Raw genomic sequence first — 22,825 nt, forward strand, 5'->3', positions numbered from 1 at the left:
TATTGCACATTACATATACCTCTTTATACCCAAACATGTAATCTATCCAACTACGATACCAAATTATCTGTGCTCTAGCAAATCAGAAAACAAAATTGACAAAATGGATAGAACTAATAATATCTTGTGCAAGGTCTAATATTTACCCATCATTAGTTTAATAGCACATTAATTACTGAACAGTGAGTTGCATAAGCTGAAAGATATGACAGCTATTCATTGGCTGCATATGCTTGCTCCAGGGGGTTCAAGCAGGGTGCTCAGTAAAGCGCCTTGAGACAAGGGCCGCTGGTAATGGTGCTATATGAATAAGATTGAATTTAATGGAATGTCTTGTCTTACAGTAAGGGAACATAAGTCAAAACATTTGGCAAAATTTCATAATTTCAAACTTTATTATTTTGACATTGACAGATATTTATCTAAGGCACATAACGATTAGCTGTATCAATGATTGATTTGTTTAAGTTATTAAAAAGATTATGACATATGCTCGAAATCAAGACAAAAAGGTCGGGACTGAGATAAAAACAAATACAAATAAATACCCTGAAACCTCCAGTTTAAATGGGCAACCATTCTTAACACATTTAGAGATTGATTTACATTCTGAATACAGAGATATCTCTATCTATTTACAGGCAATGCAGATGACTCCCAGATCTCTCCACAGCCTATCCAGTAACATGAAGACGTGCACCAGTCTGCTTTGTTTTGAAAAAAAGTACATCTGTTTGTTTGTCTAGATGAAAACTTAATAAACTTTAGATAGTAGAGATGGCATAGTCATAGGGTTAGAGTCTTCATATCATATTTTGGCCTCCAGAGTCAGATAAGGTGGCTAGAAGTCAGTGAGTTCCTTTTTTTTTGAGAGGACCTTGGAGAAGTAACAGTGCCTTCCAGAATTCTTTTTGACCTTCATGTAATTTTCTCTTCAAACTACAAAAAAATGAACCTGGCTTCTATCCAGTGGTGGTCACTCACACACTCACACACTCACACACTCACACACTCACACACTCACACACTCACACACTCACACACTCACACACACACACACACACACACACACACACACACACACACACACACACACACACACACACACACACACACACACACAGTTTTTTGTGTTCTTCCTCTAGTCTTAGAGCTTCTCTGTGTGAATACCAATCTCAAGTGGTCAACTTAGCTAAAATATCCAAGCTATGAGACAGCTTAATTTAATCAAAGAAAAGCAATGCGCATGTTTAAAAAGCCTATGAGAGGCGTGGGTATAATGACACAGAAAACCCTCCACATGAAGCCACATTGCTACATCCTGAAAGACATCATGTTCTACTAACCTTTAGTGATGCGTTACACACTTCTGTGTGAACATTACAGGCACCTTCAGAAACAAGGGTAACACATTACTGATTTGTCTTTTCAACAAAGTAACAATTTACCAGTTAGAAATATAAATAAAAGAAATAACAAAATTGAAAAGGTTTTATCCTACTCATTCATCGTGTCCTGTTTGCAGGGCAATGTACTTGCCACAGCATAATATAACTCCTTTTAGTTCTTAGCTTTGCCTCTGATAAAAATGACCACTCAAACAACCACACACTGAGAGTACTGTACGTGTACCAACTCTTTAAAATAGTAAAAATGGTGATGCAAGATCCCGATGTCAAGTCAGAACTGGCATTGGTCAGACTCTTTCACATTGGCAGTTGTGAAACTGACACCCATATGACAGTTGAAAGTGTGAGCAAATGTGCAAAAACTACATTGTGCATGAGAGAGAGAGAGAGAGACAGAGAGAGAGAGAGACAGAGAGAGAAAGAGCACGAGCGAGCGCAAGAGAGGGGGGCCAGACAGAGAGAGGGAGAGAGGGGGGAGGGGGAGATGAAAGTATACAGAGTACACCCTGTGCTGTGTTTAAGGGTTAGGAGGCTTGATGGTGGGTGCTGGGGGAACAGGGTTGCTGGTTGGAATGACTCCTGTGGCCAAGAGGACGATGATGAGGACGATGATGAGCACAATAACGATGATGACCACGACAATCTTCACATTCTTCCACCAGTACGAGCGCGCCACTTTCTGAGACGTCTGCTTGAAGTTCTGGGCCTGGGGGTGAAAATATAAACACAGTTAGTGGAGGGAGGATGAAACCGAGCACAAGTGTACAATGTAGACAGAGGGCCTAGACCAGGCACTTATGCACTTATGGTCTAATTCATTCAAGTTTTTTTTTTTATAATGTTTCTACATAACAGCTGTTTCTTTCTAAATAAATACGTAAGTCAATAATACATAAATAAATAAATATAGCAGTTGTTTCACAAGGCTGTGCTAACACAGATGACTGGGAAAATCTACAAGACTGACCGCTTCACACTTTTCCACACAGCTTGTTTGGTGGGGGGAGACAGTTCAACTCATCTTTGTATTACAGTTTTTTCAATCGCTAACAAGCGCTTACCCATACTTTTTTCTAAACTCTTAACACAGACTCACACTTAGAAAACACAATTGGCCAAATGGATAATTTTCTTCTCAAAAACACATTTTGTTAAATATATTACTAACACATATTTCTCTGCACACACTAACTTTACCAAAACACTGGAAATCTGACTCAAAATGAAATAATTCTGTCAAAGAATGACACTTGTTTTCACTTCACAAGGTACAGGCATTCAATCAAAGTACACCAGGTTTCAAAATACTGGCTATTGTTGACATTACAAAAACTGCATAGACTTTTGTGTTTCAGTTTTACAGGTATTTGCATGCATTTTTTACACTAAATGGCTTGGTTGGGAACTGTATGTCCACATGTTATGTTCACATTCAAAAGCATTCCAGTAAAAAGCAAATCAGTTTATTTTTTCCTTTACTGTTTACTACAGGAGGTACAGTAGAAATACTGTTTCCAGTGTGATAGAAAAAGTTTTACAGTATTGCTTACAGTGAACAACAAAATATCCATGAAACACACAAGAGCATTCTGAACAAAAAAACAACAGCAAAAAGCCCAGATAAAAGGGGGGGGGGGGGGGCTAAAAAAAAGCACAAAATTACTGCATCTAATCTCTGATATCTTCAGTATCTTCAGGGTTAGGTCACATGTTTTCATCAACATCGCATTGATTAAATGGTAAATGATAGTGGCACGAATTTCATCACTGACAACAATTCTTGCAACCTTTGGAATGCCACCACCACGCATTCTTACACCTACCTTGTCCTCTCTTTGGGCCTGCTTTTTTCCCTTGCCCTGCTCCTCTCACTGCTCCTGCATCTCTCACAGGGCCTGCTCTTCTCCCTGGGCCCCTTGCTCTTACTCTTCCTCATCCAGACATTACAGTGTTTGTCTTTTTCTGTTTCTAAAAACATCACTCCTCAAAGTCCTCCTTTTACTGTATACGTGTCAATGTAATAGAAAAAAATAACCCCTGCCACTGAGTCTAAGCCAGACTGGAATCAGCTGTGGTTGGCCCAATTTACCCAACATAAATCAATTGTGTGTCAATTATTCAATTGTTTGTTTATTATCAGCTGAGATATGAGATATATTGTTTTTGAACTGATATCATTGCAGAAGCAGAGGTTTTTATACTGTATCTAAGGTTTGGAATATTGTTTTTGGTATTGTGGGATGTTGTGTTTTAACATTCGTAAATACTGCAAAAACAATCCATAATTTTGTTGGGAGGTATAGCTTGTCTGTTAAGAAAATGTAAGCATTGTGGAAATGTGTTCACTGACTGCATATCGTGTGAAAACAACATGAAATGTGTGAATGGTATGGCCACAAAAGACACATTAACTGTATTAAGAGTTTTGAAAATGTGACAACTGGTTGGACAAACGCTTGTTAGCGACTGAAAAAAACTAGTGGCTTTCTGTTTGTGGGTTAACTGCACACTGAGCGTGTGCAAAATGAGCCAGCATTTCACAAAAATGGGACATGCAGCAGTTACAGAGTTCAGGCTTGAGACAGTTCTGTGAGTAACAGATAACGACTTACTCCTGCTTCAAGGCCTTCTGATTTGTCCATCAATTCATCCAACCTCTCGCCACGTGCCAAGATGCGGTCTACGTTGTGGGTCATGATTTGCTTGACGCCATCCACCTGGTTCTTGAGGTGCGTGACCTTGTCCACCTCCTCAATCTCTTCCTCTTCGCCTCCTTGCTCCTAAACACAGCAGCAGGTGACAGTGTGAGGTCCCACCATGATCCACAACATCAAAACATGGAGGCTGAATTTCAACAGGAGCTAACTAATCATTTAATCAGCTAGTCATTCACATTCATTACAACTAGAGGATATACTATAGGTTACTTGCATGGTTTCAACAACACTAAACAGATTTACCTATCTGTTGAAAGAATATTATCAGTTTTAGCTCAAGGGAGATTTGTCCATAGTCTAGCAATTGAAATTTACATCAGAAAAAGGCAAAAATGTATGCATCTATTCACTGTAACAAATACTGACCATGCTGTACACTGTGGTCTGTGAAAATGACCACAATAATGAAAAAAAAGCTTCTCTGATCCAGGAAATACAGTTGATTTCACTCTTGACCTAGGATGCCTCTTCGCAATCAGAACCAGGAAATGCTAGGACAAGCTAAACAAGGGTCATGAATATTTTGTACATATGCAGGTTATGTCCATGAGTCCCCATGCCTGACTGGAAAAGTGTTGATCAGTGAATTATTAGGATGACAGCACCAAAATGCATTAGCATGGGGGACTATTGACAATTCAGTTCCGTGAGGGATATTGATGAGAACTTGCACACTTCCTTATGATCACCTCCACTCAAATCCCCAGAGCCAATCTAGTGTCTTGTAAACACAGACGTCTCCAGGAAACAGTGTCATGTCGCACTGCACCTGTCTTACCTCTCTGACTTACTCACTCCCTCCCTCCCTCCTTCCCTCACCTCTGCTGTGTTCCATGTCCCCTGTGCTTTGTCCCACTCTGCCACAGAATGGCAGCGTGCTATCAAATGACTCCCCTCACACTGCGAAAAGAGCGTTTGCTGCATATGACTGAGCTGTGAAGCGGGAGTTCCTCTGATCTTTGGAGCAGAGCCTTCCACACTCTTAAAACAAATGTGTTAGAAACAACACAAACTGTATTGTCCCTATCTGGACATAGAGATGTGTTAAAAACAAAGCTGTGTTATTTTCCAAACATTCGTTTTAAGAGTGCAAGTGCATTTCATAGGGCCCAATTGTGTTGCCTTTAGAATGGCCTGTTAGCTTCGTCAAGCCTGTGTGTGTGTGTATGTGTAGATCTCCGTGCAATTCTTCTCTGAGAAATTTCAGCTGAGACATAATAGACATCCAATGTTCCTGCCAGTTCATGAAAAGTGCAACAGCTCACTCAGCATGAAATATGTGATTATAATTAATATCACAGGTTACATAACAGCTCTCATTTGCCACTCAGTCATTTGGCATGTAACATTTCTGTTTCTTTCTAATTTCAGCAAAAATGTGGAGCTCCTTTTGTTACACTTTACTTCAAGTAAATCATATTTAATCATTAGCTGACAAGTGACCAATGTTTTGAGTCCAGCGCTCAGCAAAAATGATTAATCAACTATAAATAATGGCATTAATGACATTAAGAGTGAGTAGTCTATATTACAGTGCTAATGTTTCTTCTTGTCAACAGCTTTAGTTTAAATTAGACTGAATCAAATTAAATACTGTCTAGATACAGGGAAAGCATTAAACATGAAAACAGGGTGAACTACATCAGTCATCCGTATTTCTCTTAAAGAGCTAGACATGCGGGCCTAAACCAGCTCACATTTGTTGTTCGATCACTGAAGGAAAATAGTTTGTTTCCCCCTTATAGTGAAGTCTAGGCTAAAAATGCCAGAGCATTAAGCTACAGGTGTGGGATTCACATAGTCTAATAGCCAACTTTGTTAAATATGTGTACATCACACACCCAATAGGTCACCTCACATAACTAACTGTAATAATTGTAGATCAAGGGACGCGTAGATGCATGCCACGCCATGACTTTTGGAGGAAATGTCTGTTAACTTGCAATTCTTGAATGATTGCATTTACTGTGTAATCTCCATTTCACATCTAGGCTACTTCTAAAAAAATGCTTCCTCATGACAACGTTGCATGATTTCTCAGCAGTAACACACGAAAAGTAACTCTGAAAATAGGCTACAAAGTGTCACTGGATTTTTTTTCTTTATATTATACTACTCGATGGACATGACAGACAAGGCCTTAAACATTCTTCCTCGTTGGCCATCAAGTGGAACTCCTGCCTCTCCTTAGACACTTAAACTTAGGCCTACATGCACTCAGAAAACAAACGTATTAGGGCTTGGGCGTAATCAAAACCAAAAATCAAATAAAAGTCTCATTATATGAAACGTTTCACGATCATTATTATTCGAGATGACGTAAACAACATCAGCAACAGGTTCAGGGAAACAACGTAGCACGGCCTCGACTCGAGGATAATCTTACCATAGTGCTGGGGTTGTTGTCTCCAAGACCCATATTATCAGAAAGTTGAAGTCGTCGAACCGACCTCACTTCCAGTTACCGTCGTTGCAGCAAAATTTCACCAGTTTTCGTACTGCTAATATTGTCCTTCAAGACTTCTAGAGTCTTGGCAATTCCCGTAGCTTACTTCCTGGTTGTTCCCCCCCTTTCAATGTGAATTCCTTCGCGCTGGCCCACCTACTTTCTCGAATTTCTTGCCGCCTCCTCGTGGGGGCGTTGGTCCAAAATACCAGATTGGATCACCTGAAGTCTCAGGTAAAACCCATATTTTGAAGGTGACAGAATATCATATATTTACAAAAATAATTAATTAGTATATTTCCTTCAGCTTATCGTTTGAATTGGTACGCTATTTAACCTAGATCAACATGTCTGAAGCCAACCACAGAATCTAACTTGTGTTACTCTAATTTGACAACAAAATCTAATTTCTGTTCTACGGATTTCCCTTAGCATTAAGTGTAGCATGCATTCAGCCGAGGCCTGCGTGGGTCAATAAAATGCAGTGATAAATGCAAATGAACAGCAAGTTTCATCAGATTTCCACTGCAGCGTCCCAGACTTGCTCCACCCATCACACAAGACACGAGTCTTGCTGACGCATTAGTGGCACCCGGCCTTTATGCTTATCAGCCAGTTTAACCGGTTGCCACTTTGTGCTGTAACAGGGGCTGACCTGCCTGGCCCTCAAGAAACACCATCATTAGCCTACTCAATACTCTGGATGTAGAGGCTGAAACTGTATCAGTCTCAAGTAGAAGTGTACTCTTAACTTCTCATGTCTATGGAATAGACCACTATTGATTCCAAGATCATTTTTAATGAAAGATGTTTTTATTTTTCAGAATGCGGTCCACACATATATAACATACAGAAAACACTGACAGGTCAGACAACATGTAGAGGTAACAAACATGAAAGGCTCAGTAAGAAGGTGTAGTTCATCATGTCAATTCTGTATGTCTTTATTTTGTGATGTAGTCATGGGTTGAGTAACCACAATAGCTATATATAAAAAAGATTTACACAAATACTTAATGAAGAAATCTAAAAATGTTGCCAAAATAATGGTATACCTTAATGTGGAAATTGGTGGCCAGGTATTTCACAGACACTATCAAAAAGGTGAATAATTATGTTAAAGGTTAAAATGGAAATAACGAGTACAAAAATAGTAAAAATCCTGAGCACATCAGCAGTCCATCCTTAGTGGTCTTGCTTGATGAGGATGTCCGACATGTTATCCACTTTAAGAAGTGACAAGTTCTGTGGAGGGAGACATTTCAGTTAAAAAAAGAAGAGTCAAGAATAAGAATTCAAGAATTACGATCTTTGAGTTTGTTTATCGTTACCTAGCAACCGAGGCTTTAAGTGTTAAAAAGTATTGCAGTTTCACTTTGTACAAGATGTGTCATAGCACAGTGGTTAGAGGAGCGAGCTTTAATCTAAGGATCATTGGTTCAAATCCAGCATCAATCATTCTGCCAATGTTAGTTTTGGACTGGATATTTACAACACAAAAGGTTGTAAAAGTAGCCAAATAAGAGTTTGTTAGTGTGTGTCTACAGTTTAAGTGCATTTATATTGCTAGCTATAGTGAGGATGGTTATGGGATTTGGCATTTGGTTGTTTTGACTCCATAACCTCTGAGGTTCCATGCCAGCAACATCCTAAGCTACATATGTGTGTAAGTGTTCGTCTGCATATGGGTGACACTAAGCCTCTCTACATGTGTGTCCCTGTGTATACGTTCCTGCATTCATGTGATAAAGTGAAAGATCACCAAACGTATCTGTCTATCTGTAACACAGCCAGTAAAGGAACACCAAACTTACTCTTTCATTGGCCAAGTGCAACAGGGCGACGAAGGCCAGAGGCACGGACAGGTTGTTTGCCATAGCGCTAGGCAGTCTGAAAAGGAAGAGGGCGAGTCCCAATGAGTGCATTACTTATCTCAATTAATGTTGTACACAATAAGCTTCTGGGGAGTGGAAGGTTGACACAACATAAAGTCTTTTAGCTGGGAATGACGCATTTAAATAATACTGAAGACTGAGAACAGCCCAGACGCAGCCGTACTTCTGCATTAGGTTCCGGGTAGACTGACTGAAGGATTTCTCGCCAGCAACTCCTGCTTTGGCATCACTTGTGTCCTGCAGAGAGGAAGAAAACACTATGGTCATGAGGTGATATGGGTGAAGCGATTGAGAGTAAGTGAGGAGAATGATAAGGAAGCTGGCATTAAATATTACATTAAAAAACAAGACACATGAGGATTAAGTAAGTATACTCTTTTGATCCTGTGAGGGAAATTTGGTCTCTGCATTTATCTCAATCCGTGAATTGATGAAACACACTCAGCACACAGTAAAAACTCAGTGAGGTGAAGCACACACTAATATACATGTTGATTGCATGTTAGATATTTCTAACTAGCTGCAGATGCATGGACTAGAACTCACTGTGGGGGTGTCCTCTACCAGTTTCTCAGGGCCGTCCGTTAGTAGCCCCCACAAAGTGGTCTTCAGTCTCTTCATGTCCATCTTCTTAGCTGTTTTAGCATAATTGATCTCAATTGTGTTGACCTTACAAACAATGACAAAAAAACAAACAACAAACATGTTAACTCACTTCCACTCAAAATCACTCAGAGAGAGGAAATAAAAGTTCCACAGTTCGTGCTCTGAACAGTACCTTGTGTGGTTCTGGCACCAGGTTGTCCTCGCCGTACACTGAGAGACCGTCGTGATCCGGCATGGACTGGGGGAGGCCATCCATAGAGGCCTGAGAGTCCTGCAAGGCTCCAAACTCTTCCATCTCATCATCACTGTCCCCTCCCTAGGGTAAAAACAATTTCCATTCACATCCTAAGTATTTGCTTTTGCCACTTATACTTATAAGTCATTTATAAGCCAGGTTTAGTTGTTCCATGTGTAGGATCTTTAGTTTCACAACATTCAAAAATGACCTAGAAATAACCACAGAATGTGAGGAACAGTTTTGACGTTATTTCAAACCACACATGCTCTGTTGCCAAGATATCCATTAAAATTAGCGTGCTGCTCACCAACAACCTATGGACCATACTCTCTCGTAATGCCACTTTGAATCTCAAGAGAAAATACATTCTAGTCAATGAAGTCGTTGTACAGGTGCACACTCAAGGCAACCTGAATACACATATCGCCTTTAAAGGAGAATTCAGGCAATTTTTCAAATGAACATGCCCCCAGAGTGTAGCACTATAGCTGCCTGGCTCTAGCTGTTTGCTGCAACCATTCAAGCTAGGTAGAACCGATGGTTTTCAGGTTTTTATTTTCGTAGCGACTGTACTTCAAGAAACAGATCTATGTGAACAATCGCCGGAATTCTCCTTTAAGTTAATAAATATTAACGATATAAACTACATTATCACACATTGAACAAACGCATACCTCAACACCAGGGCAGAAGTTGGCCGTGTCATTGGCGTTGTTGTAGTCGTATTCTCCGATGCCCTCGCCAAGCTCTCCAGACAGCCTTTTCTTCCCCTCTGCACACAGCTAAAAAGTTTACCATGGTTAGAACACTCCACTGTCTTTTATTATTTTACTTTGCTGAATAGGGGGATGGATGGAGGGGGGGGGACTTACTGTGCTGGAGGGCTTGAGACTGAGCTGAGACAAGTTTTTCAGGGGATACTGGAAGTCTGACGGAAGAGTGGTCTTCTTATTGCTGGTGTTTAAGGCCGACTTGCTGATGGTGGTGGCTGCCTGGAGACAGAAACAAACAAACAAATAGAGAAAGAAAAAAAAGAAAGAGAGACACACAGAAAGACAGCAAGAAAGAAAGAGGGATAGAGAGTTATAAACTCTTAAATGGTGGGTAGAGTTAGCCTTAGGCTTGGATCACTGCAGAGTAGATTTTTTTAGGGTCACAATGACCCTTCCAGCCATACAAAAGTAACAGAAACCTATAGAGCTGAGCTGCTTTAGTATAGATTTCTTAAGCGCCTGTACCCTCCACAGCTTTCAGACATTTCTTTTAGGTCAGAGGGATTAGTGAGGAGCAAACATCACATTTAAGCAGCATGGTAATGCCACACTCTAAACATTAATTACAGCCACTTCTAGCACATATGAAACACTGGCTGACGCATGACTGCACTGCAACCTACAGCAACAATCACATAGTGAAATTTGCTGACGACACAACTCTGGTGGGTCTCATCACCAAAGGCGACGAGACACAATACAGGTTGGAGGTCGACCTTCTGACCACGTGGTGCAGGGACAACAACCTCCTGCTGAACGTCAGCAAGACCAAGGAGATTGTTGTTGATTTCCGGAGAGGTCACACCCAACACCTGCCACTGACCATCGACGGTGCTGTGGTGGAGAGAGTGAGCAGCACCAAATTCCTGGGGGTGTACATCAGTGAAGACCTCTCCTGGACCACCAACACTGCATCACTGGCGAAGAAAGCTCAGCGCCGCCTCTACTTCCTGCGGAAACTCAGGCGAGCAAGTGCTCCACCAGCCATCATGACCACATTCTACCGAGGCACCATTGAGAACATCCTCTCCAGCTGTATCGCTGTGTGGGGCGGAAGCTGCACTGAATACAACAGGAAAGCCCTGCAGCGCATAGTGAACACAGCTGGAAGAATTATTGGTGCTTCACTCCCCTCCCTGAAAGACATTTACACCACCCACCTCACCCACAAGGCGACCACAATTGTGAGTGATGCAAGTCACCCCGCTCACAATTTGTTTGATCTACTGCCTTTTGGGAAGAGGTACAGAAGCCTGCGCCACCAGACTCACCAACAGCTTCATACACCAGGCTGTTAGGATGCTGAACTCTCTCCCCCCTCCACCCTCAGCTACATAACATCCTGGACTTTGGACCCACAATGGCTGCCTTGCACTACTCCACTTGCACTACTCCACTGGTACACTTACACACTTTGCAACTTGTTGTTGTCCTGTTGTCCTGAAACCACAACACACTTCTGCTGCTCTTACATAACTTGCACCACTATGCCACTTGCTTACTTAGGTCAAACAGAACTACCTCAGCCATTTATTGTCCTGACTTTGCACTATTATATTGACTCTATGCACAATTGCACAATTTCAACCCAATTTTGCTGCTCTTATTTCTTCATTGTATGTGCCTTCTTATTTACTTTTTATTGTTTACTTGAATGTTATGTAATGTCTGTGGACTTAAATTGGTAGAATATGTCTTGTCTCCACCGTGGGATAGTGAGAAACGTAATTTCGATCTCTTTGTATGTCTTGGCATGTGAAGAAATTGACAATAAAGCAGACTTTGACTTTGGCTTTAGTCACTGAGCCATGTAAAAATATTAAATGATTTCAACAGCAGAATGGTTAAATTAAACTTGCCAATGACAATTTAGCTTGTTCTTCCAAGACTAGAGGACTCCATGCTGAATGTCTTACAACTGGGTGCTATCTGGTTTGTGAGTGGGTTAAGTTATGGTTTCACTCACTCTTGTTGTCTTGAAATAATTGTGGAAGTGAATGTCTTCACTGAAGTCGATGACCAGCGCACTCTTTGGTGCCCTCTTTCGGGCTTCCTTATCTTGCATTTGATCCTCTGATAAGACAAGAAGCAGAACATCCCACCAATTAAAACAGACTGCCTTCGTACAGCGCATGCTTTAAATACACAGCTCAAAGGGAACACTTCAATCACACATTGGATCAGTACTCTGACATTGTTTGGTGTTGAGGTGACACTGTTATGAGACGATTGTTTGATTTTGCAAGAACTGTCTGTCAGACGTTCTGTGAATGTAGTTTGAGAAAAGGGAGAAGGGTGGAAGGTTTAAAAAAAAAAAAAAAAAAGTGTTTTAGCAATTGTGAAAAACTCCCAAGTGTTCCCTTAATTTTGTATATTAGTGCATCTGAAGACACAACAATCCCAAACTCCTCACGTTTCTGTCCTGGTTTGAAAAGCCAGTAGCCAGGCCCAACCCATGACGCCATAGTTTTGGGGCTGAAGTACGAGTACTCTCTGGGCTGAGATGACAGCTGGAGACACATGGCTGTGATGTCCGCTTCTCCAATTGGTATGACACCACTGTGTACAGATAAACATGTAAACATGAGCTTGAGAATATCTTAAGGTCATGACCATCTGTATTTAGTCAGGCTCATTCTTCCTTGGCATTTTATTGCATTGCATTCCATTGCGACTTTGTAAACAAATGATCCTTCCAGTAAACAGATGGAGTACATTTTTAAATAAACAAGGGTGCGTTTGCATAGACCTCTGAAGTTCGCCTACAAAAAAGAACCAAAACGGCCATCTTTGCCCATATAAGGAGATCCGGTTGTTAATTGAAGCTAACTACCTATGGCAAGTTGCATTGAAAGTTAGCTCTGGGGTAGCAAAAATCTAAGTGTGCCGCCTTCACGTACCGGAGATCACAGTATCCACTCGAAGGCAGAGGACAAAAGTGCGTTCAGGAAAACGTCTGCATTTCAGACTTTTTCATCCCCGTGAGAGTTTAACAGGTGCGATAATTCAAAATCCCGATGTTATTTTCCCATAGGAAAAATCGCCAGATACCGGATGTCAAAGATGGCAGCTTTTTTGTAGGCGAACTTCAGAGGTCTATTATTGCTAAATTTTCAGACAAGAATTCCAGGATGTAGCTGAGCCACATAAACACCAAAGACCAAATGCTGGTTGCAAAATCTTACCGTTTGTCTGGTTTCTGATTGGCACAGCTCTCTTTGTGCTCGTCGAAACCCTCTCCGCCGAAATCCCCCTGGCCGACCTCTTCGCTGTCTGCGTCAAAGTTGTCCCCAAAGTCCTGGCACTCCTCCTCATCCGGCTCAATATCAGCGTTTACGTCAAACACGTGCTCACCCTGTTTCAACTTCTCCAGCAGCTGATTCATAGTCTGCAGAATGAACCGACAACAGAGCAACACAGATAAGCACTCGTCTCTATCTGCATTCCTGCCCATGATGCAAACAGTGTACCAAAAGGTACAGTATAGTGTATATGGATAAAAATGAATGTCATTTAATGTCATCTCAATGTAAATGTGAGAGATAAAAACAATAATTAAAGGATGTGGCGTGTATTGTTCAACCTGGTCGGGCGACCATCTTGTGAAGGAGAAGTCCCCCAGTGACGGGCAGATGGGACGTTCTTCCAAAGACTTAAGACCACCTGCAAGTCACACAAACAAACATGACACTCACATGACACTTTATTCCTTCAGCACATGCTTTAAGCTAAAAGGACCATCACTTCATGTGAAAAACATTTCTTTCTTCAGTTTTGTGTGCCAGGTAATGCTCACTGCTGCTAGCACTGGTCAACACACTGCTGAGTTAGGGGAGCTACAAGGACTCATAAGAAAGTAACTGACTGTACAGATATGGCCGTCAATAAATAGATGGAGGAGTTCGGGCCTAGTTCAATGGACGAAACACACACACAGACACACTCACACACACACCTGAGTGATGCGGTGTCGGGCGTACCTGTGAGGGGTCGGGCGGAGACATGCTGCATGGGCACAGCGCTGCAGGGGGGCCTGGAGTGCAGCAGGGTCATGTGAGAGGGGAAGCGCAGCTCACAGCGGCTGTCCTCGCTGAAGAGCACAGACAGGAAGACCCCGGCCGTGCTGTTCTCATCGAAGGACGCAGCCATGCGCTGGAACATGGGGTCAATCTGAGACAAAAAAAAAGAGAGGAGAGAGAAGCTAAACATATTTTCTATTTAAAACACGATGAGTTTTGCTTATTGGGATTCTTCTTTAACACCAGTTTAATCAGTCCGGTCTTCACTGCCAGTGGGTATCGAACAGATCCTTCTGATTTCTGACTCTTCATTTCATAATTCCACATCGTCCTGCTTTCACTAAGTCAACAACGAAACCCCATCACACATCTCACCTCGCACTTCATCTCGGACTCGGAGCGGTTGATGTTGCCCAGGTTTTGCTCCACGGTCTTTTTGGGAGGACGCTTCTTCCTTGCTACCTGCTTGGCGGTAGACTGCTCTCCCTCGTCACCATCCTCAGCTGCAGCATCCTCCCCTCCATCTGGCCCTGTTCACATGGCAACAAGACCAACCACCACAGTGAGACAGAGTACACCTTTAAATTACAACACATCATTTTGCTGATCAAAAGATGTAAACAATATGCTAGTATCTTTCTGTACCAGTGCAATTCCTCTCGAGATATCCCATGGTAAGCCTGTGATGGCTGCAGAAGGCTGAGATCAGACAGAACACGCTTTGCTGCTTGTAAAACGCAAGGTGTACCATGTTTTCGTAAAGACGGCGTGAATAACACAGGGCGCTTTTCTGCTTTGAATTGATTTTTTTTTCATTCGAGGCACTTGGTGCGCCTCGCTTCTACAAAAAACGTGAGGCACAGCAGGCACACAAAATGCAAGGCACTCTGGCCGCATAAGCAGCGTGCAAAACACTTCCTGCCAATACGAAACAACATAAACAAAAGGCAGATCTCATTACAAAAAACGCGCCCTGTCTGAAACGTGGCCTAAAGCCTCCTAGACACAGTTGCGTTCCGTCAACACATGCCAGTGGGTGTTCCCGACGGTAGCTATGCAAATGATTTGAAGTATAACTGTAATTTGATTGGCTGGTGCCTTCTGTTGTTGTCCGTTGGTGCAGCAAAAGTTGAACTTTGACGCGAGCGACGGGAGCAACGCGACGCAACGGACCCACAATTCAGTTCGGCAACGGATGACATAAGCCCATGTAACGTGGACGGGATGCATCTCCAGCACTGCACCGCACGCAACTGTGTGTAGGAGCCGTAAGAACGCTACAGGAGGATATCTCTCCCAGAGGGCTGCACTGTAAGCAGTACCACCACAGCATAGCGATCCCCACAACCCACTCACCTTCCTTGGGCTTAGTCTCAGCGCCCAGGCCTCCCAGGACTCTATAAGCATCTGCATGGACAGCATCCACTCGCACGGCATAGATCTTGGTACTGGCATCCAGCGTACCAGCTGCAACCTTGGCAAGCAATCACAAACACATAAATATACTTGACAGTGCATATACTTGGAAAACAGTGGTGTGATATGTATCCAGCTATATCTTGTTTGCCTAAGGAGAGAGTATTCAAGTGTGTCAACCAACAATGATAATTATTTTAAAAGATCCTCATTGATTGTTCTAGTAAATTCTGTCAAAGAGATACATGTTTTAATAACAGACTTACCTTGAAATTGAGCTCTGAGTCCTTCTGCTGTAGAATGTCTGCCATGTAGTCAATGAGATGCAGACCAAAAGCATTTTTTGTTGTAATTTTCTGTCAAACAGATAGGGCATTTAGATATTATCTAGGAGTCTTTTTTTAGTAATTTCATTCATTCATACTCTAAAACCACTTTAAAATCAATGACCCGTGCCATCTTGTTTGGTCTTGTTTTTAATTATGTTATGACTTTGCTGGGTGTGCCACCAATGCTGTTGTCTACTGCCCTTTGTCAGTGTCACTATTGTGTTTTGGTTTGTTGCCTTCTTGGTCAGGGTTAACTTATAAAAGATTCAAATCTCAACACGATTTCCCCAAGTTAAATAAAAAAGTAAATACACAAGCATCAGATCCATTCTTTTGTCAATCCAATGCAAGCCGATAAACATGGATTAATCCCAGATTGTGAAAATCAGATAGGATTTCCTAGGTCACAACGCTGGACAAGAGCAACAATTAGCAATACAATAACAAAACAAAGGCCATTCATAACACAGGTTGTGCCATTCACATTGAAATTGACCCTGGTCAGACTCAAGTCCAACCCACCTCAAAAGGTGAGGTTGTGAAGCAGGGTCATTGAAATTGTGTTCATTCTTGCACACTCAAAACCAACCATGGTTGAGCCCTGGTCGAAGCCTTGTTATGAAAGATGTTATGTATTGCTTTGTCAAGCATTCCATTAATACAATGGATACAGGGCAAATAAACATTGGGCTAAACAGATGGATACACATGACCGCTGCAGGACACAGACAAAAACAAAAAACATTGCTTATTTATAGTCCAGTGTTGGGATACACTGCAGCACTCACATTTTCAGTGGAGAGTTTGATGCAAGTGGAGTAGTGCTCAGAGATCTGGGCTGTGGACAGCTTGGGCACAGCAGCAGGGGTCCCAGCATTACTACAGACAGAAGACCGTGCACGGTTAGCATACCAACACCACAAACAAATATGAAACTGTCGCCACTCTGTTGTTGACTGTACGGAAAGTTGGGCATCTCTCACCTGTGCGATGCAGCATCGCTGAAGGAAGAGTCTGGCCCTGCCTGTAGGTCAATTACTCTGGATCTACGCCTTTGCCGTCGCTCCTGTTCATCGTCGTTGCCAGGAAAACAAGCAGCAAGACGTGGGCTGCTGGTAGCAGACAGAGCTGCTTTCGGTCCCAAAGATGGGGAAGCCCATTGCCGCATCCGGGAGGTTGGGGTAGAGACTGCACTCATTTTGTTTTTGCTAATAAGTTAATATCAATATCATTAGTTGCTTACAATTCACATACACTGAACAACCCAACTCTTAGCGCAGTGGCTTAATCTTAGCAACCGTTTTAATCTTAGAATATTTTCACAAAACATGTGAGCTCACTGGCTGGATATTATTCACAAACTTTGTCTGACAAACGTTACACTTGAAAGCGTGTTGTGAAAAGGTATGATATTAGCATAATAACGTTACTCCTCCTGCTAGCTTGCAAACAAGCTAGTAAACAACGCCGACGTTAGCCAGTGCTACGTTCAAAAAACTTGACTGCCTCACAGATTGAATTGCAAACAGCAAAGGTAACACGACGTTGTGTGCATTACGATCTTACCGAAAGTCTCCACTGAAGATCTAATCGTAAAACAGTCCTCGATTTGTATATATTAAACTTGAAATCGATGTGCCTTCGAAACTTAGCTAGCAGATCACCCCTTGTCCAGAATTCCCCATTTGAAATTTAGCGCCGCCTGCGAGAGAACGGTTTGGCCAATACGTTTACTTGCGTCATCACGTAGAGCCGGTGGTATTACTGTAACGTCACATGGTAATTGCCTCCACTAGGTGGCAGTATCATTATAGTGAAAAACGAGGGCAGCAGATCGATGGGCTCTGGCAACACTAGAAATAGGCCTAGCCCATCTTCTTAAATGCGCTATACAAATAAAACTGACTTGACTTCTTATGTCTAGACTACAGACTCCCACAGTTATAAAATAAGTAAAAGAAGTAGCTACATCAAGACCACGTGATTTGAATATATCCCAACTCAGGGTTTACATGGTTTTAGGCTACAGATTGTGTTTTGAAGTGCTGGATAATTATTCACTTACATTTTACTAGCCTATGCGACTTGGAAAACCCAATCAATTCAACCTCATTCATCTGTCTCCAACGACTCTGTTATTAACGCTCCCAGTAGGCCTATCTGCTGCATATGTGTGCTATTTTATCAGTTCATGGACATTATCTAGACTGCACTAATGCTGCAGGGCCCAGGGATGTGTTTAAATTTGAACATTACATATCAGGGGATTGAAAAACATCCAAACAAGACAACAAAGCCAAACAGTCTACCGAGAAAAAGCTTTTTTTTGCTCTGAACATCTTGTGTAGACATTTTTTAGTGCTTGCCTACCTGCCTTTTTTTAAATTCCAGTGTGATACATGTTTAACTAATGAGTGTCAAAGGTTAGCAGACACCCCTTATCTCAACCAATCTCTACAAGGTGAATTATGTTTTCCAAGATCCAATATCTGAATGGGTCTAAATGTATACCCTCTACATGCAGCCATTATAATGAAAATGGCAAAGAAACTGAACAGTGCATGTGAAACTGTAATAACTTTAGATAGGGCTACTAATCAACTTGCGGCCCACTGGTCGGATGTGTTAGAATTTTTCTACGTCCTGTAAGCTGCCTGCAAAACTGGCTGCCATGACTACGCTTCAGTCAATACAATGGCAGCAGAAATTAGCTGCAACAGTAGACAATGTCAAGCTTGTCACCCTGGGCTGTTGATTCACTGGAATTCCTGTGTTAGCTAAGACAGCAGCAAGCCATCTCTGTCAAAATCCCCAAAGTCGTGATCTCGTAGGAATGGACTATAGGCCCATATTTGTTTACTTTACTGTCCACAACAAGTAACAAACCACTGTCTTGGGTGGCCCACAAAGACCCAGTGGTTTTCCTGTCTGGCCCACTTGGTACTGAAGTTGAATAGCCCTGGTGTAAACCATGCATTTACTGTGAACATCACAGAGGACTGCCTCCTCTGTCTGATATGTGCCGAGTGTTTTAGAATTAAAGTCGGTGTTCTATTCATTCCTTCTGTCAGGTCGTCATTGATGCTATTTGGGTCCTGTATATGTTTCTCACTCAGATCTGATCTGAGGGCATTTTATTCATTCATCTATGGGTATTGCTTTCATCTTTGGTGTTCATGTTCCGCCCTACATCAGAAGTAGACTCTACATCAGTTGTTGCTGCCAACAGCCCTGGTCTCAGAAAACTGTTGATACTGTTGGTGCTGTGTAGTAAGCTGCTGCTGATGTATCTTTTATAATAGCCTGTGATGCAATTTATTTGTTTAGATAGATAGATAGATAGATAGATAGATAGATAGATAGATAGATAGATAAATAGATAGATGTTGTCCATAAATCTTTATATGAATGCAACTTTTAATTAAACTAATTTGAACTATTTCCAGAGTTATAACAATTAATATGTTGAAGTGATTTGTGATGTAGAGCACATAAGATAGAAAGATGAAGAGTTGGAAAACGCATGATGAACGCACAATCAGTGACACACACACACAGACAGTAATTTAGTTGCTGTCTAAGGTTTTGATAAATGGCTAAGCAGGAAGAAGACAACTAATACGAGCCTTGGGTCTTATCAATAAATAATGATGCGACTCATGACACCCCAATCTCCTGCGGTGACACACTGCAGGGAGTTCCTGTGCCTCTGTTAGCTCAACAGGAAAGGTAACCACTCCTCTCTTAATGTGCAAGGCAATGTAGGCTACAGTTGCTGATGGGTAGAACTCTGCAATATCCCCTGAATCCCTGTACCTGCACTTCACAATGGCAATTTAAATGGCTTATGCTCCCAACATTTAACCCATTTAGGATCGAATATGTTGATGGATCCAAAGTGTAATTTGGGTTAAATGTGTGGCTTTTGTTATGATGCCATTTCCTCCCCTAGCCATACTCCCATATTCATACATCAATGTTCTGTATTGTAGTTGTACTGACATTTAATGGGATTTCACCTTGAAAAAGGGCTGGGATCTGCGACTGACTGGTGATCAAGATCAGTGCACTGGAAAGGTGGCGTTTTGCATTCTGATGCGCCCGGCCAGCATCACTGCGGGGGGCGGGAGTATGCGCTGGCCGCTAGCGAGATAACTCTAATCCTAAGGTGACCACCTATGTCGACATTAAACAAAAAGCATGCCGCATGGCAAAGACATTGGAGCTTTTTAACTTTGTCGACATAAGTGGTTTTAAGATCCTTCCCATATTCCCGTGTTGTTAGAAATGCAGAGTTAGCCCAGTTACAAGAGCTGAGTGGAGAGAAAGAGAAGGGGCTGACTGGGGAGGGGGGGGGGTTCCTATCAGAGGAGAGGAGTGCAGAGTTTAACGTATGCAGACAAGAGGATAAGGAATAAACAGATGGCTGGGGCTACTGCCTGTGTACTGCTGTGAGTACTGCCTGTGACTAAAGCGATTCCTTTTGTCTTGTCATCATCATAGAGAGAGAGAAAGAGAGGGAGAGGGAAAGAAATCTTCTTTTTAAAAAAAGAAAAAAGAAATCACTGCATGCATTTGCATGCATTGTGTGAGCCTTGTGTTCCTCCTGGCTCCTGAGTTATGGCTCTGCTCCCGTTGCTCAATGTCTTGCTGTAATCACTGCACTTAACAAACTTCATGGGCGACTGAGATGCCACTGCTCACTGAGAGGTGCATCCATCTATCCAGGAAGCGTGGCTCCCACACCCAGCCGCCTGGTGGATATCTGCTTTTAGATTGTGTTAATCTGTAAATAGTAGTGTGTAGGACGACTGGGGTCTAGGGTGACTGAAAGATAGATAGATAGATAGATAGATAGATAGATAGATAGATAGATAGATAGATACTTTATTGATCCCCAGGGGAAATTCAAGGTCTCAGTAGCATACAGACAACACACACACATTCACTAACAGCAGAAAAAGTAATTAAAAGTATATAATATAAAAACACAACTAAGCAATAAGGACAGTAAAAGATAAATAATATACTAAAATACAAATTATACTAACTAACACTTAATCTAAATCAATTCTAAAATCAGTATCCACATAGTGATGATTAATCAATCAAGAGGCGCTTGCAATGACGCTTGCGCTTGCAAATGAGGCAGGCATGACACTAAATAAGACATCAATCCCCAGGATAGATAGCTGTGCGATATAGAAGGAGGAGACCTAGGAGGTTGGCTGCAGTAGTGTAAGACAGAAATGGAGCTCTACGCTGAGAAAATAGCAGGGGAACAGAGTTGCTAATGTCACTGCGGACATCCAAGGTTTTTTTTATGCTGTTGGTCAGTTTTTCTTTTACGACTGCCTCCCTAGCCAGCTGAGCTGAAAGCACTCATCCACTTTGCTGTTAGTGCCCCCTCTCTCCTATGACTCATTCGGCTTAAAAGTCTCGGCCAAGGCAACCGCACCTGCAGCTGTTTGATACAGTAGGCCTATATATGTTGTGCTAATTTCAGAGAGACATCAAAAGCTGGATTGAATTTGGAAATACAGTTAAATCATGGTGAGGCAGGGAGTGTGCACACATAGGGGTCAGAGAAAGATGAAAACCATGAAGGAACTCACAAGCTTTAATCAAAGCAAGCCGGGATAGTGGGATCACACAGTGTGTTTGCTTTCCGAAGAGTACCTGTGCTCCCAACATGAGTGGCTGTTTGTGACTGCAGAAGAAGGAGAAAGAGGAAGTAGAAAAGAGAGAGAGATGAAGAAACAATAAGAATGAGATGTTGAGAGCGAGGTCTCTTCTCTGTCTCTTGAAGATGAGCTTTTTCCCCCCAGTGAGTGTCACTTCTTGTAAGAGGGATTTGAAATTCAGATCAAATTAGCATCACAGGCATATAACGTACTAACTGAATTCATCTCATGCATAGAAGTGTGTGGATTAGTGGCACATGTCATGGAGAATCACAGAACAATTCTTCTTCAACCTGCAGTACCTATGTGCAGTGTGCTTATGTCCTTTTCTCCCCTCCTAAGTGCATACAAAATGGTGTATACATTTATTCATGAAACTGATATACTCTATTTCCTCTATTTTCTTTCCAGCTCTTGCCCCCATTCAACCTCCTCTGAGGTTAAGAGCTGAATTGGTCATTATTGCAGAGGATTGCCCATCGGAAGAGCTAATTAAAGGCTTTGGGAGAGAAATATTATGCAGAGCATGTCCATGCTGGCAGCAATGTACTATTTGTGTCAATCATCCTCTTGAAGTTTGTATTGGAACTCTGCTGAACCACACTGCACCTAGTTGACCTGTGAATATTGTGGAGTGTACCCACCCACACCCCTCTTGAGTATTTATTTCCCCCATTCAGCTCTTGCTTCTCCAGCATTAGATGTCTCAGTTACTCATTAGATTGTTTTATGGTCCACTCTTTCACCTTGGCAAACCCAATTCAAACCAGCTAGTGTCCTTTGCTGGCCCATGGTAGATTGCCTGAGCTAATCAAGCCAGAATTAGGGATCGTGGCGGTGAATGGTTTGACCCCCCCCCCCCCCCCCCCCACACACACTTTTTTTCTGCTTTGAAGAGAGCGCAACCTTCTGAAATGCACTCCAAGGCGGGAGGCTCTTCACCAATCACCATGTTTTGTTTTTAAAGAGTGCACCCTTACTTGAAGATGTGGGTCTTGAGAAGAGCTGGAGAGCTTCCTGTCTGCATACAGCGCAGAAATAGAAATACACATAACACAGCAGCATCATACAATGGGCTGACCAGCAGCCATTACCATATCACAGCAGCCTGCCTCTCCTTCCTGTGTGTACCGTACGTAGAGCATGAAAGATGAGGGAGATGCATTCATCCCATTCTCTCCCTCGCTCCCTTTTTTTCCCTATTTCTCTCTTTCTCCCACTTTCCCCCAATTTCCCTTCTTATCTGGTGACAGATTTACATTGCAGTGCAGTTATTAATGTGGGAATATTGCA

The 22,825-nt window shown here is 42.2% G+C and overlaps 2 protein-coding genes across 2 annotated transcripts; both read right to left on the minus strand.

Moving 5' to 3' along the window:
- Positions 1 to 376: 376 nt before the first annotated feature.
- Positions 377 to 6,824, minus strand: vamp8 (vesicle-associated membrane protein 8 (endobrevin)). Its single transcript, XM_076271394.1, has 3 exons — positions 6,513 to 6,824; positions 4,022 to 4,189; positions 377 to 2,115 (listed from the first exon to the last, which is right to left on the minus strand). The coding sequence occupies exons 1-3, from the start codon at positions 6,543 to 6,545 to the stop codon at positions 1,927 to 1,929; spliced, it is 390 nt and encodes a 129-aa protein (XP_076127509.1). The 5' UTR covers positions 6,546 to 6,824; the 3' UTR covers positions 377 to 1,926.
- Positions 6,825 to 7,363: 539 nt separating this feature from the next.
- On the minus strand, positions 7,364 to 17,523 carry ncaph (non-SMC condensin I complex, subunit H). The gene is made up of 18 exons (XM_076270402.1): positions 17,415 to 17,523; positions 16,832 to 17,056; positions 16,637 to 16,727; positions 15,786 to 15,875; positions 15,460 to 15,577; positions 14,479 to 14,633; positions 14,065 to 14,254; positions 13,668 to 13,747; positions 13,270 to 13,472; positions 12,498 to 12,643; positions 12,051 to 12,157; positions 10,184 to 10,303; positions 9,986 to 10,093; positions 9,246 to 9,389; positions 9,014 to 9,136; positions 8,631 to 8,704; positions 8,387 to 8,462; positions 7,364 to 7,817 (listed from the first exon to the last, which is right to left on the minus strand). The coding sequence occupies exons 2-18, from the start codon at positions 17,044 to 17,046 to the stop codon at positions 7,758 to 7,760; spliced, it is 2,100 nt and encodes a 699-aa protein (XP_076126517.1). The 5' UTR covers positions 17,047 to 17,056; positions 17,415 to 17,523; the 3' UTR covers positions 7,364 to 7,757.
- Between the last annotated feature and the right edge of the window lie 5,302 nt (positions 17,524 to 22,825).

This window comes from Alosa pseudoharengus, unplaced genomic scaffold (genome assembly GCF_046254945.1).
Source record: "Alosa pseudoharengus isolate Yale_2024_CS ecotype anadromous, Long Island Sound unplaced genomic scaffold, YU_APseudo_1.1 YU_APseudo_1.1_scf_6, whole genome shotgun sequence".
In the NCBI taxonomy this organism is placed as follows: Eukaryota; Metazoa; Chordata; class Actinopteri; order Clupeiformes; family Clupeidae; genus Alosa; species Alosa pseudoharengus.